This window comes from Terrapene carolina, unplaced genomic scaffold (genome assembly GCF_002925995.2).
Source record: "Terrapene carolina triunguis isolate 2854851 unplaced genomic scaffold, T_m_triunguis-2.0 Scaffold93, whole genome shotgun sequence".
In the NCBI taxonomy this organism is placed as follows: domain Eukaryota; kingdom Metazoa; phylum Chordata; order Testudines; family Emydidae; genus Terrapene; species Terrapene triunguis.
The window spans coordinates 31,639,028-31,659,722 of record NW_020664444.1 but is presented as its reverse complement, the minus strand read 5'-3'; the positions used below and the strand labels follow the sequence as shown (position 1 = coordinate 31,659,722).

General features: G+C 40.9%; 1 protein-coding gene across 3 annotated transcripts in view; it reads left to right on the top strand.

Annotated features, from left to right (window-relative positions):
- NPRL3 (NPR3 like, GATOR1 complex subunit) overlaps window positions 1-20,695 on the top strand; it is a 133,780-nt gene that overhangs the window by 18,263 nt on the left and 94,822 nt on the right. Inside the window, exons 3-7 of one of the 3 annotated variants that reach the window (XM_029911297.1) lie at window positions 3,425-3,463; window positions 7,419-7,548; window positions 11,317-11,391; window positions 15,933-16,086; window positions 17,343-17,421. In XM_029911297.1, coding sequence (XP_029767157.1) covers window positions 3,425-3,463; window positions 7,419-7,548; window positions 11,317-11,391; window positions 15,933-16,086; window positions 17,343-17,421 — 477 coding nt within the window. Of the gene's footprint in view, window positions 1-3,424; window positions 3,464-7,418; window positions 7,549-11,316; window positions 11,392-15,932; window positions 16,087-17,339; window positions 17,422-20,695 lie in introns of all 3 variants that reach the window. The other 2 variants (XM_024197798.3, XM_024197799.3) reach the window with 2 other exon arrangements.

Sequence of the window (20,695 nt, the reverse complement as noted above, 5' to 3'; positions counted from 1 at the left end):
GCTTTAGTAAGAGATTTGGTGAGGCTGTGAAATAATTATGTGTTTGTGGTCACAAATTAGAATAACTTGATTTTGAAGATTAGATTTGCTTTGTAATTTTATTTACTGATGGCATTACTGCAGAGAGAGTTAAGGTGGTTTAGGTGTCTGAACTCTGTATTTCCATACCTTAACATAATTGGATTTTTAAAAAATTTAGACTTATCTCTTGAATTTCCTGGGTTTGTTAATGCTTGTTTTTGAGATAATTACAGCATTCTTGTGATGCTTTCACCCACAGTTACTGGTGTATATACTCTCAGCCTGAACTCTATTTTAATATAGCTTTGTCTGGGTTTTCATCTCCTTTTCAGAAGCAACTGGAGTAGCAAAAATACTTGCATTGTATTGTTAGCTTCCTGATAGAAGGCGACTATCTAGTAGGATCAGCCACCTGTAAGAACAAACTTGACCTGACAAACATATCTCCGCTTGCTTCCTCCTAGCCTTCCACTATTCCCCTCTCCCAAATAACCCAGTTAAAACACATCTCCTCTCCAAAGTGTCTTACAAACATTAAATAATCATCACAACTGGTGGAGATTTGTATTGGCTCTTTTGCACAAATGGGAAAACTGAGGTACACAGGCCTTAAGTGACTTTCCCAAAGCCATAAGGGAAGGCTTGGTCTACACTTAAAAAGTTTTACCAGTGTGGTTATGTCAGTTAGGGAAGTGATTGTGTCTCTTTCCCCCCCCCCCCCCCAACATAGCTGTGATGGTAAAAGTGCTAATGTAGATGCACTTATATTGGTATAACCTATACTTAAGGCTAGTGATTTTAGGTTTTAATTGATAAAACACTCCCAATTTATCTATATCTATATACAAATCAGTGTTTATTCAATAAATATTGCGAAAAGCCAGAAATGGTTCGCGTTGACTTCACCACTTTCCCAGTGCAGTTTGTTTATATAGGTGATGTCCCTGCTCCCTGGCTTTCATCTAAGGGCTTGTGTAGATGCACCAATAATGCAGACTGCAGATTGCGATTTCTAAAACGTATTGTGCATTAGCTGGTCTGAGTTGACCCTTCTGATGCATACTAAAATTTCCCTAGTGTGCTTTAATATAGTGTTGTTTGAAGCAATACTGTGTTAAAGCAGACTATAGGATACAAACGTGCTACATGCTAAACCAGGGGTTCAACTACAAAGATACAAAGATCAAAGTAAAGTACCGGTAAGTCATTTTTATACAGATCATAAAAATTAAAGTAGATCCTGTTTATACAAGAATTTTGGGAAGTACCCAAAAAAATCTTATTACGGTATCAGAGAGAGAGCTCTGGGGGGAAAAAAACATTTTTGGGGCATCTACATAAAACTCAAATTGTTAAGAATAAACCCCCAAGAATGAAATGAATGAAAATCTGAAAAACAGGAACTCTGTTTATCCTATCTGGCATAAACTATACCAGTGTAAGCACTTTTATACCAATATAACTGTAGCTACACTAGGAAAGTTTTTGCCAGTTTAACCATGGTTAAACTGTCAAAAATTTAAGTGTAGAAAAGGCCTAAATTTCTGGCATAGTAGAATTCTGGGCACCAGACTGGGAGTCAGGAATTTCTTCCCAGCTGTTATCAAGCTGATTCAATTGGGACAACCAGCACATTCAAGGATTGCTGTGTCAGCAACAGGCTTTTGCACAAGTTGGCTCTCAAACCCTTGTAGCATTAAGCAACTACAGCAGCATGTTCCTTCCAGAGGGAAATCCACAGCTGTCTGCTGAGCTGAGGAGTCTGATACAGATAAGGCAATGCTAGTACTGTAGTACCAGGAAACCAGCACCCTCCCTCTCAGGTCCTCATACTCCTTTACCCTCCACCACATGGAGCACAGTCCTCTTTCCCCATACCTGCTGCTTCAGTCTTTGGTTCAATAGTGAGAGCTATAAAAACCCATGAGAATGTCTCCCCAGCTGTTGGGAGCATTCTCCCTATATCAAGGTTTTTCCAGTTGTCGGTCTCATGTATGTACCTTTTGTTAATACACCTATTTTAACAGCTCAGAAACTCGTTAAAGTGAGATACTGCTGAAGAGTGTACTACTGAGCTGCGCTATAACAGTGCATTCTGGTGATGAGGCTATGTGGCAGGCCCTCCCCTCCTGATTGTAGGAACCAACTCCTATATGCACTCCCTTATTAGCATTTCCAGTGAGACTCTCTCACCTTCAGAAGTGCATATCTTTCCCTTCTCACTTCCTGACTGGCACCTGCTCCCCTCTGATAACTCCTCCATATACACACTCTCTCTCTTTTCTTTTGTTAAGCACCTACCTGGTACCCCTTACAGGTATTCTTAGGGGCCTCCCTTCAGTGAAGCACCTGGCTTTCCATCCATCCTTTTAGACACCCATCCCATGATTCCACTTCTCCCTCCTTTGGTGACACTTCTCCCATTTGTAGGGTGCCCCTGGTTTTCTTTGCTGTAAAGTGTCCGGCAGGAGACTGGGTTACCTTTCCAGTAGAATCAGAGTTGACATTTTGATTTCAGGTACAGCTTTTAACATGCATGGTATAAGGCAGCCATGGCTTTATCTGGCCAAATTTTCAATTGCACCATCCATCTTTGGAAACAATTTTATTCTTGAGAGAGAAGCATTTCTATTTGCTCTGTCCACTGGTATCTGGGAGCCAGTGCAGGAGCATCTGCTGCCATAGTGTACGAATAGCTGCAGTTGAGAGCAAAGTCAGTAAGTGCCTTCTTTTGTTCTCTGCATCAAATGGAGGGCTTCATGTCCTTTACCACAAAACCTTTTTCAGCTTACTCATCTTAAGGCTTTGATTGCTGACTGGTCCTGGGTATGAAATAAGCCAGGGATGGAACTGGCTCTGCCACTGCTGTGAATCTGGCCCATCTCATATGGGGAGATGTGCTTATTCGGGAATAGCAGCAGTTCCATGTGCAAGACCATCCAAAGGGCCACAAATGTGCATAAAATCCTCAGTGTCCTATGTCTCATCTCTAACCTCTGAGCTACACTGCCAGTGCCTCGCAAGTTGACAAGGAGGATTTGTGCCATATGATGCAGTGAGCAACTTTAAACAACACAGATGGGTTCTTGTAAACACCAGTAACAATCTGCTCCAGGAAACGAAGTTAAGGAATCTCTTCCTCTGAAATCAGTGTTAGTTTTTCTGCAATTTCTAGGTAAGAATATGCTAGGTAAGCATTAATTATAAAATATGCACCAGCAATGTCCTTACCATAGGCTTGCTTTTACTCTTGTATGTAGTTATCTCTACTGTACAGAAGTTTAACCCTTAATAGTCCATCTTCATTTTTAATATTGTCACTTTTGTGTATCTTGTTACTTTGCCTGGTTTATTCTTTTGCTGTATTTTTTGTTTTGTGTTTATGCCCATGTTCCCATTTCAGAGAGCAATGTCCTCTAACTGATGAGCAATTGGTTTCAGGGTAAGAGCAAACATTCCAAGCAATCACATCTGTCTAGAATGGCTTTCTTTTCTCACCATCCTTTAATTGTGCTTTGTTTCTGATTTCCATTTTACACTGAACACTGAGTTAATTTGAACTCTATATTAAATCACAGTGTCCGTAAGAAATGTATTGCCAAGGTTTCTTGCTAGGTGATTTGAAAAAGTCCTGCTAACACTACAGGAAGTACAAAAATGTATTGAGTGGGTGGACCCATACTGTCCTTTCTATGGGTATAGGAAAGTAAGTAATCCTGCAAGAATCCACGCCTGTGTCAATGAAGGTGCTGCAATGCCTCCAGAAAGCTCCATGGGAATTGGGTCTGGGGTCATGTATCACCAAACACACATTTCATCTTAGTATTAATTACCAAACCCTAAATTAGCTTCTTTCTGACTAGCAATTGATCACTTAGAAGTATGGTCCAATGAGTAAAGTTATTTAATTCCATGATAGCCTTACTGTATTAGTCACTGCAGAGTGACTAAGAAAGTGGAAATTGTACACACTGGGGAGAGGCTCCTTCTTCCAACCTGGAAGAGAATAATGTCTGGAGGCTGGAAAAGAGTCTGAAGAAGCTGGATTGGAGTGAGAGGGAATAAATTCCAAGGTCTCCTCACAGACAACTGCAAGTATTCAGAGCAGGAGTGATGCAAAATAGTCTGGCACTCTTAGCTGCATAGCCACTATGCACAGGAACCTGAGATTGCTACCTCAAGAGCTGCAGCTGTATTGTACGCAGTTGTCTTCTGCCTAGACCAAACAATAGCAGGGAAAAGCTAAGAATCTTTCTCCCTATTCATTTGAACACCTGGCATAAGTCAATCATGGTATAGAATCTCTTCTTGGGCTCAGATGGCTGTGTCTGTTGGAGGGTGTCTTCCACCCCACCAAAAGAAAATAAAACTACTGTTGCTACCACTGGTTCAGTTCCACAGGTGATAGCAATAGTGGCAGCCAGCTAATGCTAGTGCTCCCAGCATTAACCGCTCTATTGTCTACTGTTGATACCACTGATGGAGTTGAACTGGTGGTAGCAGTCGTGAGAGATTTCTGGTTTAAAAAAATCCCAAACCCTAGTGTAGCCAAGGCCTTTGGTTTCTGTGGTTAGATCCTGCTTGTTCTGTGCCATGGTACAATAAGGGTTTGCTCCCCTTTAGAAATCACAGGGCTTTACATGGTCGCACAAGTGCTGGATCTGTCATTACCTAGGAGTGGAATCTCATCAGCTTCAGACAAAACTTTAGGGCTCTGTCAGTTGAAGTATCAATCCCCATTGACTTTAGGCATTTTTACAAACCTCAATAAAATCCCAAAAATGTTAATATAAGTAGTAATTATAGCACTTTGGAGCCCTGGTCCTGGATCTGGATCCCATTGTGTTGTTCATACAAACCAGTCCAGGCTGGAATAATAAAAACTGATAACCCCCTCAGTCCACCTTCTCTGTAAAAGCCCAAGGAAATAGATTAGCTATGCAGTGTGTCGTCAGGGTTAACAGATCCAGTTTGTGTGACTAAGGGGGAGTGGGATCCAGAGTCAAAGACCCCTCGTTCCCTTGAAGAGGCCCTGCTACAATACCAGACTCCTCTCTGTGGAACCAGAGGGCTGTGTATCTAGGGTGCTTCAGCTGATCACATCTGTGGTAGTCTCTCAGAGGGAGAAAGAAGTGTCTCTCAGGTAGGCAGTTACAAACCATTGTGGGCTTTATAGTTGAAACCAGCTCCTTGACCTCCACCTGGAAGCCAACCAGAAGCCAGTGCAGATTACAGTGTATTCTGCACCAACTGTACCTTCTGAATGGCCTGGTTGTGTAGCCCCATGTTGAACATGTTGTTGTAGCTTAATCTTGAAGTGACAAAAGCCAGTATAATGGGTCGGGGCCCCACAGTCAAGACTTTTCTCTCCAAGGACAGATAGAAAAAATTCCCACTCATCAGCACCTAGTCCTTTCTGCTCCCAAATTTGCCATCCCTTGTGGCCCAGCCCACTTTAAGATTCTCCCCAGTCCAGTGTGAACCACCTAATTAACACAGACTAGTGATGCAGGGGATTTTTCACAAATGGGCACCTGGAGCTGTAACCTTGTATTTGTTTTTAACAGAAACTGTTTTCAGGGGAGCTCGTTCTAGTCAGTTTAAGGAAACTACGGTTTTTTCCTTATTGAATTCATATGTGTTGTTGAACATACTGGTAGATACACTATTCATGAAATGATGGTTCAGTTGGCTTTGAGGCACCTGGATTAATCCATCTCCTTATGCCAATATCCCAGCTGCATTCAGTAGGAAACTGTCTCCTATAAGCTGCAATACTGTCTGTGATGAGCAGTTATGGGGTTTGAAAATGCAGTGCACACTTGCTCCCTCCAGAAGTGCAAGGGCCATCATGACCCTAGCACACCTAATGTCCAGCAGGGCAAGGATACTCCGAAATCTCATAGCCAGAGCCATTGGGTCAGCATAGACCTTCAATAAAACCAAGAATATTCTCCTTACTAATAAAAAGAAATGACCAGTGTGCTAACTGAAAGGCAATACAGCTGCCTGTGCATGGGTGAATGTGTATATATTATATGGCTGTAAATTTTTCTCTCAATTCCTTTAATAACTCACCAAAACTAGACCAGAAAGCTTTCTTAAATGAGTAGCTTCCTTGAGCACTAAGGGCTCATTTGCTGACAAGAGATAAAGGGAGTGCAGCACACACCCGTGGTCCGCCCTTTTCCTTAGGCGATACAGTGTTATCTGGGATACTTGCATTGGGAAGGGGGATGGGGGGACATGCGCACACACACAAGCAAATGTAAGTACAGGAACTTGTTAAACTCTCCTCAGAGGGTTAGTTTACATTTCTTCACTTTGGTTGCAGCTGGGCTGCTTCAAAGAGGGCAGTTGAGGAAAGACTATACAGTAATAAAACAATAAAGTTTGTACAGTCTCTTAACTGGGGGGAAAAATTTCCTACAATTGCAAAATGAAATCTGTTTTACTTTGGTCTGAGCTCATCTGTCTCCGACAACATGGTAATGGATGCGATATAAGAACCTAAATAGATTAGAATGGTGTAAGATCACCCACAGCACTGTCAGTGGAGTTGCAGAGGGGTTCCTTCTAATGGCTTTTTATGGCAGGGGTTTTCAGACTTTTTCATGATGAACAACATGCCTTTACAGTGAGATTCTCTTGTGGACACTTGCCCCCACATTCATAGACCACGTCCTCCCCACTCACAGTACCATTAGATGCCAGTGCTAACAGCAATTGTTTACATTGAGAAGTTTTATTAGGAAAGAGTGTACTGTATTGTTACTACTTTTAATGCAATTGAATAGCTGGGATGAGGAGAGCCAGTACCATGTGACCAGCCAGCTGTCTGCAGACCACCAGTGATCTGCTGATCTCAGAGTATCTCTCATGGCAATACATTTGAATCTGACTACTGGATTTAGAAGAGATGGGGGACACAGTGGGAAGAAGATTTTTATTAAAATCCAACAACCCCCCCTTCCCCTCCCCCACACACTTGGGTAGTTAAAGATCCTTGTCTGCTTGAGTGAAGATTTTGATATCTGCCTGCTTAGTCAGTTCATTAACCTGCAGCTAAATCCAGGCAATGACTAATTTGAGCGGGTTTTATCTTTTTGAAAGCAGATGACATCTAATCTTTCCCAGAGCATGTAATTAAATAAGCATGAACCTTCATTCTTTGCCTTTGATGCTTCTCATTTTATTATTCTGGTGATCTGAGACACATAATCTTATGGAATTATTAATTTTCATAATTGGATGCATTCAAGGTGTTCCAGTTTAAATATGTAATTTGAAACACTCTTAAAGCTCACACAAATGAAATAAATCTGTATTTCAGTTTGGGGAATATTTTTAGGGTGTGGTTTTTTGGTTATCATAGTAACTTGTTTCTACTTTTGAAGATTTTCAGATGTCATCCTGGCAACAATTTTGGCTACCAAATCAGATATGTGTGGCAAAAAATTTGAGCTGAAGATTGATAATGTCCGTTTTGTTGGCCACCCTACCTTGCTGCAGCATGCCCTCGGGCAGGTACGGTAAGAGAGCTGCTGGGGCACTGGGAAACATTTTTCTCCTGAGAATTGATATGGACAGAACAGCAAAAGAGTTATGAAATTTGGAATTCAAAATGTACAGCATTGCTTTGAAACTCTGTTTTATGCCTGTGGTTTTTGAAAGCTTTTGTCTTTGCTTATTTGCTGATGTTAATGCCAAATATGTTGTGTCTACTCTGGAAATTTTTCACAAAAAACTTCCCAGTGGCTCAAACACAGGTGCAACTGAATCAGTGTTAATATTAAATAGAAACCCTAGCGACGATATGGCTCCAGCGGACCATATCTGTGTTTACCACTGTGCTAGTTAAATTGGCTTTTTGGCAGGTTTAACTAAACATAATGGTAAAAATTCTGGAAGCCACCTGAGCCTTGTCAACTCTATGGCTCCCGCCAGTGCTAAGGCTGGTTCTTCAGGATATGGTTTAGAACAGCGGTTCTCAATCTCTTTCTTTCTGAGGGCCCCCCCAGCATGCTATAAAAACTCCATGCCCACCTGTGCTACAATAACTGTTTTTCTGCATATAAAAGCCAGGGCCAGAGTTAGGGAGTAGCAAGCAGAGGAACTGCCTGGGGCCACATACCACAGGGACCCCTGCAAAGCCATATTGCTCAGGCTTTGGCTTCAGCCCCGCGTGGCAGGGCTTTGGCTTTCTGCCATGGGCCTGAGCGAGTCTAAAGCTGGCCCTGCTTGGCGGACCCCCTGAAATCAGCTCGTGGACCCCTGGTTGAGAACCACTGATTTAGAACATTTGTTTTGTTTTTGGGGTAAGGGGTGGTGAAATTTCCCAGGGTCAGCAAGGCCATATAGGCACTTATGAATTAACCTCTCAACTCAGAAGTGCGTCATGCTGAAGTGGAGTAGACGTTCAGCCACATGGGCCATGGAAAGGGCTTCTGCATGAGTCTGGGGAAGGATTTGCACTTTCCCTATCCCCTTTTATGATCTCACTAATAGTGCCTAAAAGTGAATTGGGCTCTGGGAATTTCCGTGATCAGCAACGGTCTATCCATTTCTCAGTGTCTGTGTCTTAGTCATTTTGGCCTTGTTTATATTAGATTTACTAGATTAATGTGGCTTTCAAAAATTTCCTACTGTCACTAACTGGTTATTCTTCACCAGCATTAGTAATGGTGGGGGAATTAGTGTAAAACATGCAGGCAATCTGTGGCTACTGCTTTTGGTTTAAGCACCATGTTTAATAGATTTACCCTGAGTAAGGTGAGAGACCATTGGGTAAACCTTTCAAAAGTGCATAAGTGGCTTGGGAGTCTAATTTCCGTTTTCAAAAGTGATCTCAGCTCTCAGGAGCCTACATCTCACTGACACTGCTAGAAACGTATGAGTCAATGAGACCTTAGGTTCCTAAATGCTGACATCACATTTGAAAATGGAATGTAGGTTCCTAAGCCATCTAGGTGCTTTTGAAAATTTTACCCACTATGCTCAACACCAGCAGCCCATGCGTGCTACTGCTCCCAACATTGCTATTGCTGGTGGAGTTGAACCCGTATTCATAGCAGTGACACGTTTTAAACAGAGTTCTTTACTGCAGACAAGGCCTTATGACTTTAGCCTTGAGGTATAACAGCAAACTGAGAGGCAGTATTTTGGAGGGAACTTCTAGGTGCAGTTTGTATTTATTTTTTCCAGAATCACTTTTAACCCTTCCCATCCATGCCACTAGAAATTGCTAAGCTGTGACTGCTCATACTGCTGGCAGTTTTTTCTCAGATGATCCTGGGGTGAATATTCAGTGGAGACAATGTCATGTAGTGCAATGAATGGCATTAACGTTCATTATACCATATGCCAGAGTGAACACTATGTGTTGTCTAATAGTATCAGATTTGTGCATTTTCCAAGCCTGATCCTAAAGAGCCTGTTTATTAAGGTGTCAGTTGCCCAGTGTATTTGTAAGTGTAATGGCTGAAAATTAAATTGAAAAGCTACCAGATTTGCAGTTGCCTATTTGCGATGGAATGCTGCTCAAATTCTAGTCACTCTCATTCTAGTTACATAAAGAACATCTTGGTTTTCTATTTTTCTGAATAGAATCACATCTGGGTAGTAAAAGTTACTGAGACCTGTAAACATCTTTTTGTTATTCTATAGAAATTCTATAGAACTATTCAATTGTGTATATTTTATCACTCCTAAAGACCTTTGCATATTCATTAACACAATGTTCTAAACTGACGCAGAAATGGCAGCCAGCTCTGCTAGGTCATTCAGTTCTAAAGCTGGAATTCTCTTTTTGCAAAATTAGAAAGAGGCAAATTGGATTTCCTTCCAATCCCTTTAGATAAAAAGTAAATAAATAAAATTCTGAATTATAAAGTAGCCACAATATTTCTGGCGTGGATCTCATCAGATTTCATAAGCTGCAGTGGGTTAATATCCAGGGCACTACAAGAAGTGGTGTTTGTGACTCATTAGCTGTGGCCCAGAATGCAGTGTCAGAACAATGTGCTGTTGCAAGATTCTTGTTCACGTTAGATCCTGGCCTTTTGTGGTTGTTAAAAACCATATGGCAGTCTTTTCACAATAGTTAAAGTATTTAATCCTGTGTCCCTGGTATGACTCCTGTTTGTTTAATGACATTCTGCCTCTTTAAACTCTCCCTATAGTTTAAATTGGTAAAGGTACTCCTGTCTTTCTCTTCTGGTTAGAGAACATTGTGAGATCTGACCCAGCTGCCGTTTGAAGTCAGTGGCAGCACTCCCTTTAACTTCAGTGGGAACAGGATTGGGCCCTAAGTTTGTAAATGCTTTGAGGCCTCTGAAAGGTGCTTAGAGAAATGTTCCTATGGAAACCTTTAAGTTCCAAGAAACCAAATAACAGGGCTTGTTGTCAAAACTGCAGTGCAAAGTGATCCCTCTCTCCTCCTGTTAACTAGAATCTTATTTGATCCTTTAGAAAACAGATGATTTCCTCTTTCCTTGTAGTTTATCTAGTTTTTTAAGAATACTGATAAATCGTCCCGTTTCTTTCCCTGAACTGTGTGTTATTTGGGGCCCAAAGTCCCTGGGAAGTGAGAGTTTTCCATACTTGTGAGGATTAGGCATAAGCATTATGGAGCTCTCTGGAAGTACAGACGTGTCGCTTGGATCTCCTGCTCCATCTTGTGGAGACACTTGGTCAGTGGAATAATCGAGATTGAACAGCTCCTAATGAAGGAATTTCACCTGTTTTGTCTTGCTTGATTTTATTTTTTCAAACATCTATATATTTTTTTTTTGTTAAATGTCAAAAGCCTTTTGTTGTGATGAGAATGGTTTTGGGGAAAAGGTTTCCAAAATGCCATATGTAGGAGACAAATCTACTTTTGTTTTAGAACTGTATAATGTGTGTGCTTGAATATATACATTTCTAAAACATATATTCTCTTCAGTCCTGACAAGTGGAAATATTAAAAACATGATATAGTGGAGTACATTTTAGGAAGGGAAGGTCTGGGATTGTTTGGTTGACGACACCTAGAGGCTTTTACTTGTTATAAAAGAATCAATTTTCCATAAATTTAATTAACTATATGTAGAAATACAGTGAGTCCCTTTTGAAGGAATAAATGTACAGGCAGCCAATGGTGAAATGCAACAGGAAACTAACCTAATAAGACTAGATCTGTTAAATCAAGACCATTTTTTTTAGTAGTCGCATCTATGCTATTTTAAAACTATGTCTGAAGTACTGCCTTCACTCATTTAGATTTTTTTTAAATATATATATAATGTTTTGCAGGTATCCAAAACTGATCCATCACCAAAGAGAGAGATGCCCACCATGATTCTCTTTAATGTTGTATTTGCCTTAAGGGTAAGGACTGTTTTTACCCAAGAATGGATTCTGTATTGTTTTATAAGGACTGTTGATTCAGATGCCAGTAACATTTCAGTAACACACATTCACTGCCTTCTTTCACTATAAACCAGACTTTCTTAATTTGAAATATATAAAAATGTAAAAACAGTACTGCACGTGACACTAAAGATGCACAGTTAAAATAAAGAAAGATCAAGCAATCATAGAAGTCAAAAGATGGAAGAGCCCCATCTGCTTTTGCAGCCAATCTCTCGGGCCAGGGAATGATTGTTTCCAACAGGACATTTTCTGTCATTCTTTTGCAGGTAAATGCAAAAGTTGAGGTCCTACTTCATAGTGAAGATCAGCCTTATTGCACATCCTGTATATTTTATGGTATACATTTAATAACAGACAGGAATCTTAAAGTATCCCTTTAACAAGAAAAACAAGAATGCAAAAGACTATGTAGGTGCAGCAAGGCCAATGTAATATTGCTGTAGAAACCGCAACTGTTACATATCCTGACTTTTAAGATGTTGTACAATTGTAATCTTACATTATTGTTTACCTATTGATGATGTACAGACAAGAGAAAAGTTTCCTGCCTCAAAGAATTGAGCACTGTTGTATTATTTAAAAGAGTAGCCTTAGATCCTACTGTTAGAGGCACAGGTATGTTTCTTCCAAGCATACCATTGCTGCCTCTGAAATGTGGAGTCATTGATGCATTTACTGTTTAGTGATAGGCATTTCTGTAGTCCTCATTACCATGGTATTTGAGTGCTTCACAGAATTAAAAATATATCAAATACATGTGCACTTAAAGAGCCATGCTGATTTCTTTATGCAGGTAGCAAGGGAGTGGACTGGGGATCCACTTGTTAGCAGGGCAATAGAGGGTGGGATGCTCCTTTCAATCCACGGAGCAGGGATCTTAACGGATGCACAGGGGCCTACTCTGTGCTTGTGTGCTGTGACGTTCTCAGCACACTTGGTATGCTTGGAAATTTGAATATATATGAGAACTAGTGATCTCTCAGTGAAAAGCATACTTTGTTAGGGAGTCGAGTGAATAAAGGGGCTAGAGGCCTGGCCAGGCCAGAAGTGTGCTCAGCTTCAATTCAGGGCCTAAGTACCTATAGAATACACAATAAACAGCCTGCATTTGTAAGCAGACCAGCTCTCCAGAAATGTGTGCTCTCAGATTTAATAACACTCCCTCCTTGGCATACTCAGGTTAAAGTTTTTAAACATCCATAATGAATTTCCAGATGACCTTTTCTAAACACCACTGTGAACACACGCCTCACTAAGCTACTGATAGGTCAGCTTCCAAAGCTCAGTATTTTTGAATAATCAGTCTCTTTTATGTTAAGCAGGCAGTCTGTTTGTAATAAATGATCAGCAGGAATGTAGCTATTATATTTTGCAGTGAAATTTTTCCACATACACACAGAACTCAAAAACAGCTGAAGAGACTGTCCTCAAAGTAGAAACAATAATAAAAAGAAACCACGTCAGGCACAGTCCAAGCATGGAAAATTTCAGCCCAAGAGGATAATTTTTCAAAATTTAGGAGTGAGTGGAAACTGAGATATGAAAACTGTTTTGCAATCTTAAATATAGCATATACTGAGTAATTCAAATTCTGAAGCAAAAGCAAAGCAAAATTTCCTTGGCTCTGTCATTTACAATACATGACAATTAGCAAATACACTTAGAAATTGAGGGATAATTAACGCACCTATCCCAAGAATCAAAGCACCAAGTTTAGGCTTCTATTTTTAGATGGAAATGGGACTTGGGAGTCCCCTTTCTGTCCCTAACACAGCTTTCTGAAATTAGTCCGGTTGTGTGTCCTTTGCTGCATCAGAGGTTTGTGGTTTCATCTGAACCTGACCTTTTGCTGAAAGTGTTGTTTGATTTGGTGACCAAAATGTGTTCTTTCCCTTCTTGTCACAGTCAGGAGAAATTCCAGGTATGGGGGAGAAGGGCCTTGAATTTCTGTAGGGAAATTACTAGCCCTCTTATAAGTCCTGTAGTGACATTTCAGAACAGCATTCTTTGGAGTCCTAAGTCATGCTGCAGGGTTTTTGAGACAAGGACCCCGGTGGACAATATTTAGGGCTATTTCCTTGAACCTGATAACATCTTAGAAGTGGAATCTTTCTATTAGTGTGAGCCAGGGGAAGGAAGGCACCAGGCAGCTGTTGGGTCTCGAGTTCAAAGTGACAGGTAGTGTGTAGAGTTATTAGGCTATAGACTTGTACTGAGTCTCTCATAAGTCACAAAACCTTTTTTGTCTCTCTCTTCTGGTCAAGCCTGCTGTATTGTAATTATTTACATAGTGGGCCCATATTTAGCCCATGCATTCTGGGAGTAGGTTTGCTCAGTACTACTCATTCTGATTTTAACATTGCTGTACAATTGCTTTAGTGTTTAGAGAAGCCTGATTCAGCCACTTTAATGGCATAAAAGCTGCCATATGTGAGATCAGCATTTGATTTCCCAGCTCTGGCTTTCCCTTCCCAATCCATAAGCCTGCGTGTTGTAGAGGTAGCACATTGTTTTGTGTGTGTGTAAGTGTAATGCATGAATATGAGCTAAGAAGCCTTCTAGGAAGGATTAAGGGAGTTATACCTGAGGGAAATAAGCCTTTGTAAAGCAATTGGTTGTGATACGGCTTCTGTTTGGAACTGTGAAGTTCATGTCCTGGCCGTGGTGGCCAAAAGCAGAAATGGAGAAGAGCCTCCTACCCCTCCTTCTTCCCCTCCCCAGTTGTTAAGAGTGCTGTCAGTGAAACAAAGATTTTTCTGTTATACTAATGTGTCCTTTGCTGTTGGCTTTTTTGTGATGACTAAGTTCTCCCTCACTAGGGGGACAGGGTTTTCTGCTTGAGTTTCACAGAGTTAATAGAGAGATGGAGTTATCCCAGAATTGAATTCAGAAAATCTAAAACATATAAACATCCATTCTGAAGGTGTTTTATGTTGAAAACATTGCTTATTCATTCACATGCTCTGTGCGGCAACTTGGTGATTTGTAGTGAAGCCATCGACTTTGGTATAGTTTGTATTTCTCTAGAATCTAATTTCTAATGGCCCTTGTACAGGGAACAAAAGCAGAAATTCTGGCTTTGTAATTCAGTTGGAGTTTACCTTGCCATCTTTTTAAGCAGCACTGCATTGTATTTACCAAAATGACATTCTCTTCATAAAGAACTGTCTGTGGAACATACTGCATGTAAAGCAAATGGAATTTTGCTAACATAGAGTTACTGCTGCAGATGACCCAAGTTGTGGGTGGAGGTACTCTAAGATAAAGATGAGTCCATCTGCAGCAGACAGACAGAACAGGCTAAGACCCAAATGTTATAATCAGCAGTGATCCTGCTGTGCTAAGTTTCAGCCCTACCAACGTGTTGTGACTCAGCAAAAATGTTGGCCTGTAAAAATGTTGACTCATGGTTTTCTAGTTTAGATGTCAGGTTATCTGCTGCCTGAACCTTAAATTCCTTTAAATGTCTTAACAGACATAAAACAGCTGCTTACTGCACCCTTCCTGGCTTAGAGCCAGTGAGCCCCACCTTATCAGCTGTCTGTGGCCGATAGGCTTTCCAGCACTTTCATTCTAGAGGGACACCTACAAATGGAATGTTTTAAATAAGCAATATTTGTTAGAAGTGTGGAAACCTAAATCCAATTTCATTTTCTTTGGGATTAAAAGTGTCATAGCATCTTATTAGTTCTCTAGTGATTAGCATCAAATGTTGTTGAAAATTTTAATGCCAAAAGCCCAGTCATAATGCGTAAAGTCTGAATATTGGGGCATGTGTTTTCACTATGTAGCTCTACCTAAAGTCAGAGCATTTGCATGATTCTTTGTCCCTATTCCTGTGTATGACCAGGCTTTGATTCAGGTGAAGAGAATTAAAATAATGGTGGCTGTGTGATTTGCAGTCAGTGTAAATAAGCTACCAAAGGTTTGACAAAAATGAGTAAAACACCAGTGCTCCAATGTGGAGAGATTGGCTTGTGGTAAAAGCTATGTCATCCTTGTACTTCCAGTGCTTTTGTATTGGAATGTATTGATATTTTAAATTTTTCTGTAGTCTGAAGTTTCCCTCTAATGCTCTGAAGGTCTGTTCTATAATCTTTCTTTTATTAAAAGGTCCAGTAACAAATGGGAAGATACACAAGTAAAATGAGTAATCATGCCCTAGGTTATGTTCGTTGTTTTGTACATGCCAACTTGGAGATCCCTCCTCATTGTTTTCATGACTACTTCTTGGCCTAGTTACGTGTGTTTGACTTGCTTTAGTTACGGATCTCTGTCCTTCAGCTTTACTACTGTTTGAGCCAGAGAAATCTCCTTTCTTTTGACAATCGCCAGGGAGGCTGACCTCCAACCTAACTATTAAAGATAATTCATTATCTTTAATGAAAATTATTAAAAATAATTTGTCCAACAGTGCAACACTCATGTTGAGTCTAGTTACATGTGTTTGGTAGCTACTGAATTAATGACCAGGTCTGTTCCTGTATTCCCTGTAGGCCAACGCAGATCCATCGGTGATCAACTGTTTACACAACCTCTCTCGTCGAATTGCCATAGTTCTACAGCATGAGGAGCGTCGTTGTCAGTACCTGACCAGAGAGGCCAAGCTGATCCTAGCCATTCAGGATGAAGTGTCTGCCATGTCAGAAAGTGAGTTCTGAGCTCAGGGTAATGGGGAGCTTATTTACCAAAGGGAACTTTCGACATTGGATAGTCAGTCAATTACTGGCCAATTTAATGAATAATCCACTTAAAAACACAAATAAAACAGTGAAAACTACAGTTTGCAGGAGACTAAAGTATTCACTTGAGACAGCTCTTCTGGTATCCCCAGATATCTTGGTGTAGCTGTTCTTTTGCCTTTCTCATGCTTTTGAGTATAAACAAAGGGCACTCTGTGAATGGGGCCAGTTTGAATGGGGTTCTGTGGTTTTTATCATTCTGACTGCCTTTGACTCCAGTTTGCCTTATCGTCTCTGAGGTCACCTGTGTTGCATAGAGATCCCCGCTCTACAAGTGAAGTAGCTCAGTTGCTTTTGTGACTAGCTCTGCTCCTGTCATTCGCTAGGGTGGGGGTACAAGTGATACAGCTTTGCCCTCTGGTGCATTTGCTATCCAGATGTGGGAAAGCCCTCAGGTAATCTCAAATCCAGGTTTCCCATTCTGTGACCCTGTATGCCAAGCCCTCTGGCCATCCTCAAGAGGGATCTTTCTATTTCACATGTAGTTTCCATGACCAGTGTAGATAGTAACATTGCATTGTTTCAACCTGTTATGAAGATATGTCCCTTTTTAAGGTCACTCAGTAAAATTTTCAAAAGCACCTATGTCTCATTTTCAAAAGTGACTTGGACACTTAGGAGCCTGTGGTCTCATTGAAAGTCAGTGGGACTTAGGCACTTTTGAAAGAGTTACTTGCTGTGTTGTAACCTAAGAATCCCAATTCTGTTGAGAGTGAACCAGTTGCATGAGCTGTTACAGTTAGAGTATGGAGTGAATTTCTGGAACTTTACTAATAAACTAGCATTAACCTCTTATTTGTGTATGCACCTGGCTTTACTTTCACAGAGGCACAACATGTATTGTCTTGCTACAAGCATTAAAAACTAAAATTTAGAAGTAAAAACATAAAGAAGTAGTTGCTCCTCAGATTAGTGAAGATGCCCATATTGCATAAAGTTGGGATTCATGGGATTCAAAAAGAAGTTTGTGTCATTGTTGCTTAATTAAAAAACAACCACTGTGAAAGGTGAATGTGGATTAAACAGACTTGAATCTGTCACTGTCTAATCTCTCCACAGAATCTGCTATTACAATTGTGCACAATTCAGATGACCGTCTGAAAGCAAGGTTTCTCTGCTTTGAAAACAGTTGAATGCTTTCTTGTTTTAATCTTTCCATAGCAGCAGAAGGTCCGCAATCACCTTTCCATCACATTCTACCAAAGTGCAAGCTGGCCAGAGACCTCAAGGAGGCTTATGACAGGTAAGAGGAATCCTCCTGATAGCCCATGCTTTTCTTCTTCTTGGTGAAAAGTCTTTGACCTGTATATTATCACTAGCTCATCTGATTTTATATGTCTCTTCCCATTAGTGATTATTGGATCACTGGAGACACCAGTTCAGAGAGGAGGTTTGCCTCTATTTTTTGTATTGCATTTGATTCAGTCTCATCCCAGTCAGTGAACATGAACAAGTATAGAGCCCAGAAAGTGAGTGGTCCTTTGGGCTTTGAAGTTAAACCAGGTGGAGATTTGTAGCAATATGGCGTTTAGCTGTTGGAGTAAATCAGAAATATTATGGAGACCAAGTTGCTATCTTGGTCTCTCCAGTAGGATATCCCAGGGATTATCTTCTTTGAGGCTTGATAGGAGTCTTTGTCATGGCTATAAGAACTGTGCTACTCTTCCTTGGCTGGCAAGAGGCCTAATGACAACTTATTTGCAAAGTCTCCGATCAGCAGCATTTTGGGTAGCAGCTCTCCCAGCAAGGGCCCCAAACATACAGTTTTATGCACTGCTCCATGTAACATAGTTGGCAGTTCCACAGGTTGCCCCTACTTCACTTGGTTACACTTTGCGTGCCTGGAAGCCTGAATGAATGAGGCCTTTAGCATCATATAAACTGCAACCTGTCAAAGCCTGACCAGTTAATGGTTCTGGCTGGGATTTCAAAGATGCTTAAAGGAGTTAGAAGTTCAGTTCCCGTTGAATCTCAGTGGGAGTTGGGCACCCATCTCCCTTGGACTCATTTTGAAAATTCCAGTCTGTGTGTCTTTCTGCTCTGTCATGGCATAGCTAACCCCTTAATGCAGAGCAAAGGGCTGCATTTGGTGCACCAGCATGTGTTGGTGACAACAGCTACCACAGCAGGGGAGACAGAACCCTGAACTGGGGGTCTTGGCAGATAAGTAGAGCAGGAAGGTTGATTCAGTGTTTAGGGGCCAGGCTTCAATTCCTTGCTCTGCCACAGACTCCCTGGGTGATTTTGGTAAATCACTTAATCTCTATGGACCTAAAGTTCCCCATCTGCTGAAAGGGGGTAGTAGCACTTTTCTACCTCACAGGGTTGTTGTGAGGATAAATATATTAAAGACAGATGATTAGATACTACTGTAATTGGGGCCAGAGAAGCATTTTAGATAGAAATGATTGTTAACAATTTTCTATGTTAATTGCTTTTGACCTTAAGCTTCTGGAAGAAATTCAGGCCCCTTTGAAAGAAGATGCAGAATCTGGATTTGGTGTGAATCCTGTAAAACATACTCTGAGTTTTATTTGAAAACATTTTTCCTGGCCTGGATTTTGAATACCAAACTCTCAACCACTTCTTGTTTTTCTACCTTCCTTCTGGTTTATTTATTTGTGACTCACTGTGGGGGTCTGCCCAGTAATACAGTGACATCTAGTGGCTGAGAACAGTGACTGAGAGAATTTTGAATCTAGGACTAAAACTCATGGTAAGGACAGAAAATATAGTGGTGTCCACACAATTTTCCCAATGTGCTAGCAGCTGCCATCCATTGAGATAGACGTGTACTGGGGCAGGGACTATCTGGGGAAGTAGGCCACTCCCTCCCAGCCCTCATCCATGCGGTAGTGGAAACTTCTCCCACATTATCTCATGTTGACATGGAGCATTGCTCAATGGAATCTTGTCTTTAATTATTTTACCTAGCTTATTTCTGATTTGAAGGCGTTACTAGAGACTATCCCAGTTAAAGCTGGAATGAACTTGTTTGATGGTTTCCTCACCAAGCGCTGTTTGCTTTATATCTTTAGAATCTGATTTTGTGGCATTGTATTGGCATAACTGTACAATTACAGTTTCTTACAACATTATATGCTTTGTATCTGTTTGATTAGTCTGAGGTGTGCAAAACAATTAAATAGTTATAAATCTTGATAGTAGCCAATTATTGTCTTAATTGTGTATGAATTTCTGGCAGTTTCCCTCCTGGGAAGCAGCATGGTGCAGTATATGGGGCACATGGAGTTGCGAACCAGGTTCTATTTCTGGTTCTGCCAGTGACTCACTTGGGCAAGTCACTCAAGCAAGTCAGAAACATCCACTGATTTTTGGATGTCCAATTGGAAACATCTTGGTTTTCAGCAGTGCCAAACCTCTGAGTTGACTTTAATTGGCATTGTGGTGCTGTAACTGAGGGGGATGCAATTGTTTCAAAGTATTTTCCTACAAGGCGCGCCCCACTAGATGGCACTGGAGTATTTCAAGTCAGGTCTGACATATCCCTAGTGCTTCATTCTGTGTCGTGAGACGTATACAAATCTGAACCTTTGTCGCCGCTCAAAATGCATTGAATGCTCCTATCTTTTAAATTGCAATATAAATGGGGTGGGCTGCCATGATTACAGGTAGTTATACCACTAGTTCCCATGATTTCCTAATGGCTGTAGAAGAGAACCTCAGAAAGCAGGGCTTTTTAATGATTAGTTTAAAAGATTTTAATGCATTTGGGATCCTCAGACATTTTCCACACAACTCTGCCTACAACGTGAACAAAAAGCAATGGCTTGAAGGCCAAAATACCTCAGCTATAGCTCACTTCTAAGCTGCAAACATGCACCCATCATAAAACCAAAACCCTCCCACTAGTCTGAATTTAGGTAACCGAACAGACTGTTTTGCCATAGTTTAAACTGCAGCTGCAGAGAGCGTTTGCTAGGTTTACACCAGTCCACCACTTAGAGGTTTTGAAGAAGAAAATATTATCTGTTTATTTAGTGGGGCTCTACTGTTTCCACCTCTCTCCAGATAGGTTTTTCATACAACAAGAGCAACCACACACTTTCAGCCTGACTGATTTCTTTTAGGGGAATGGTGACAACCAAAGCAAGAATGAACAAAAATAGGGAAAATCTTCATGAGGGTGGTGTCTCTCTGTTAACATTTTGTTTCAGCTTTGTCTCGCAAAATGTCAGATGTCCCCATAAGACAGGCAGGCTTTGCAGAAATTTCAAGGTGGAATACAGAGCAAAAGTGATCGCCATTATTTAGATACATACACCACAAATGGGTTTTGAGACAGTGGACTTGTCTAGATGGCTAGTTTAGTGTGTGGCAGGTTGGAGTGTTTCAAAGCAGAGTAGATCAGCACACTCTAGGGAACTTTTAGTGCACAGTAACAAAGTCCACATGACCAGTTAGTGCGTGACTTGCTAGTATGTTGTAGATTTACAGCCCACCTTATAGATTCATAGATTCATAGATTCTAGGACTGGAAGGGACCTCGAGAGGTC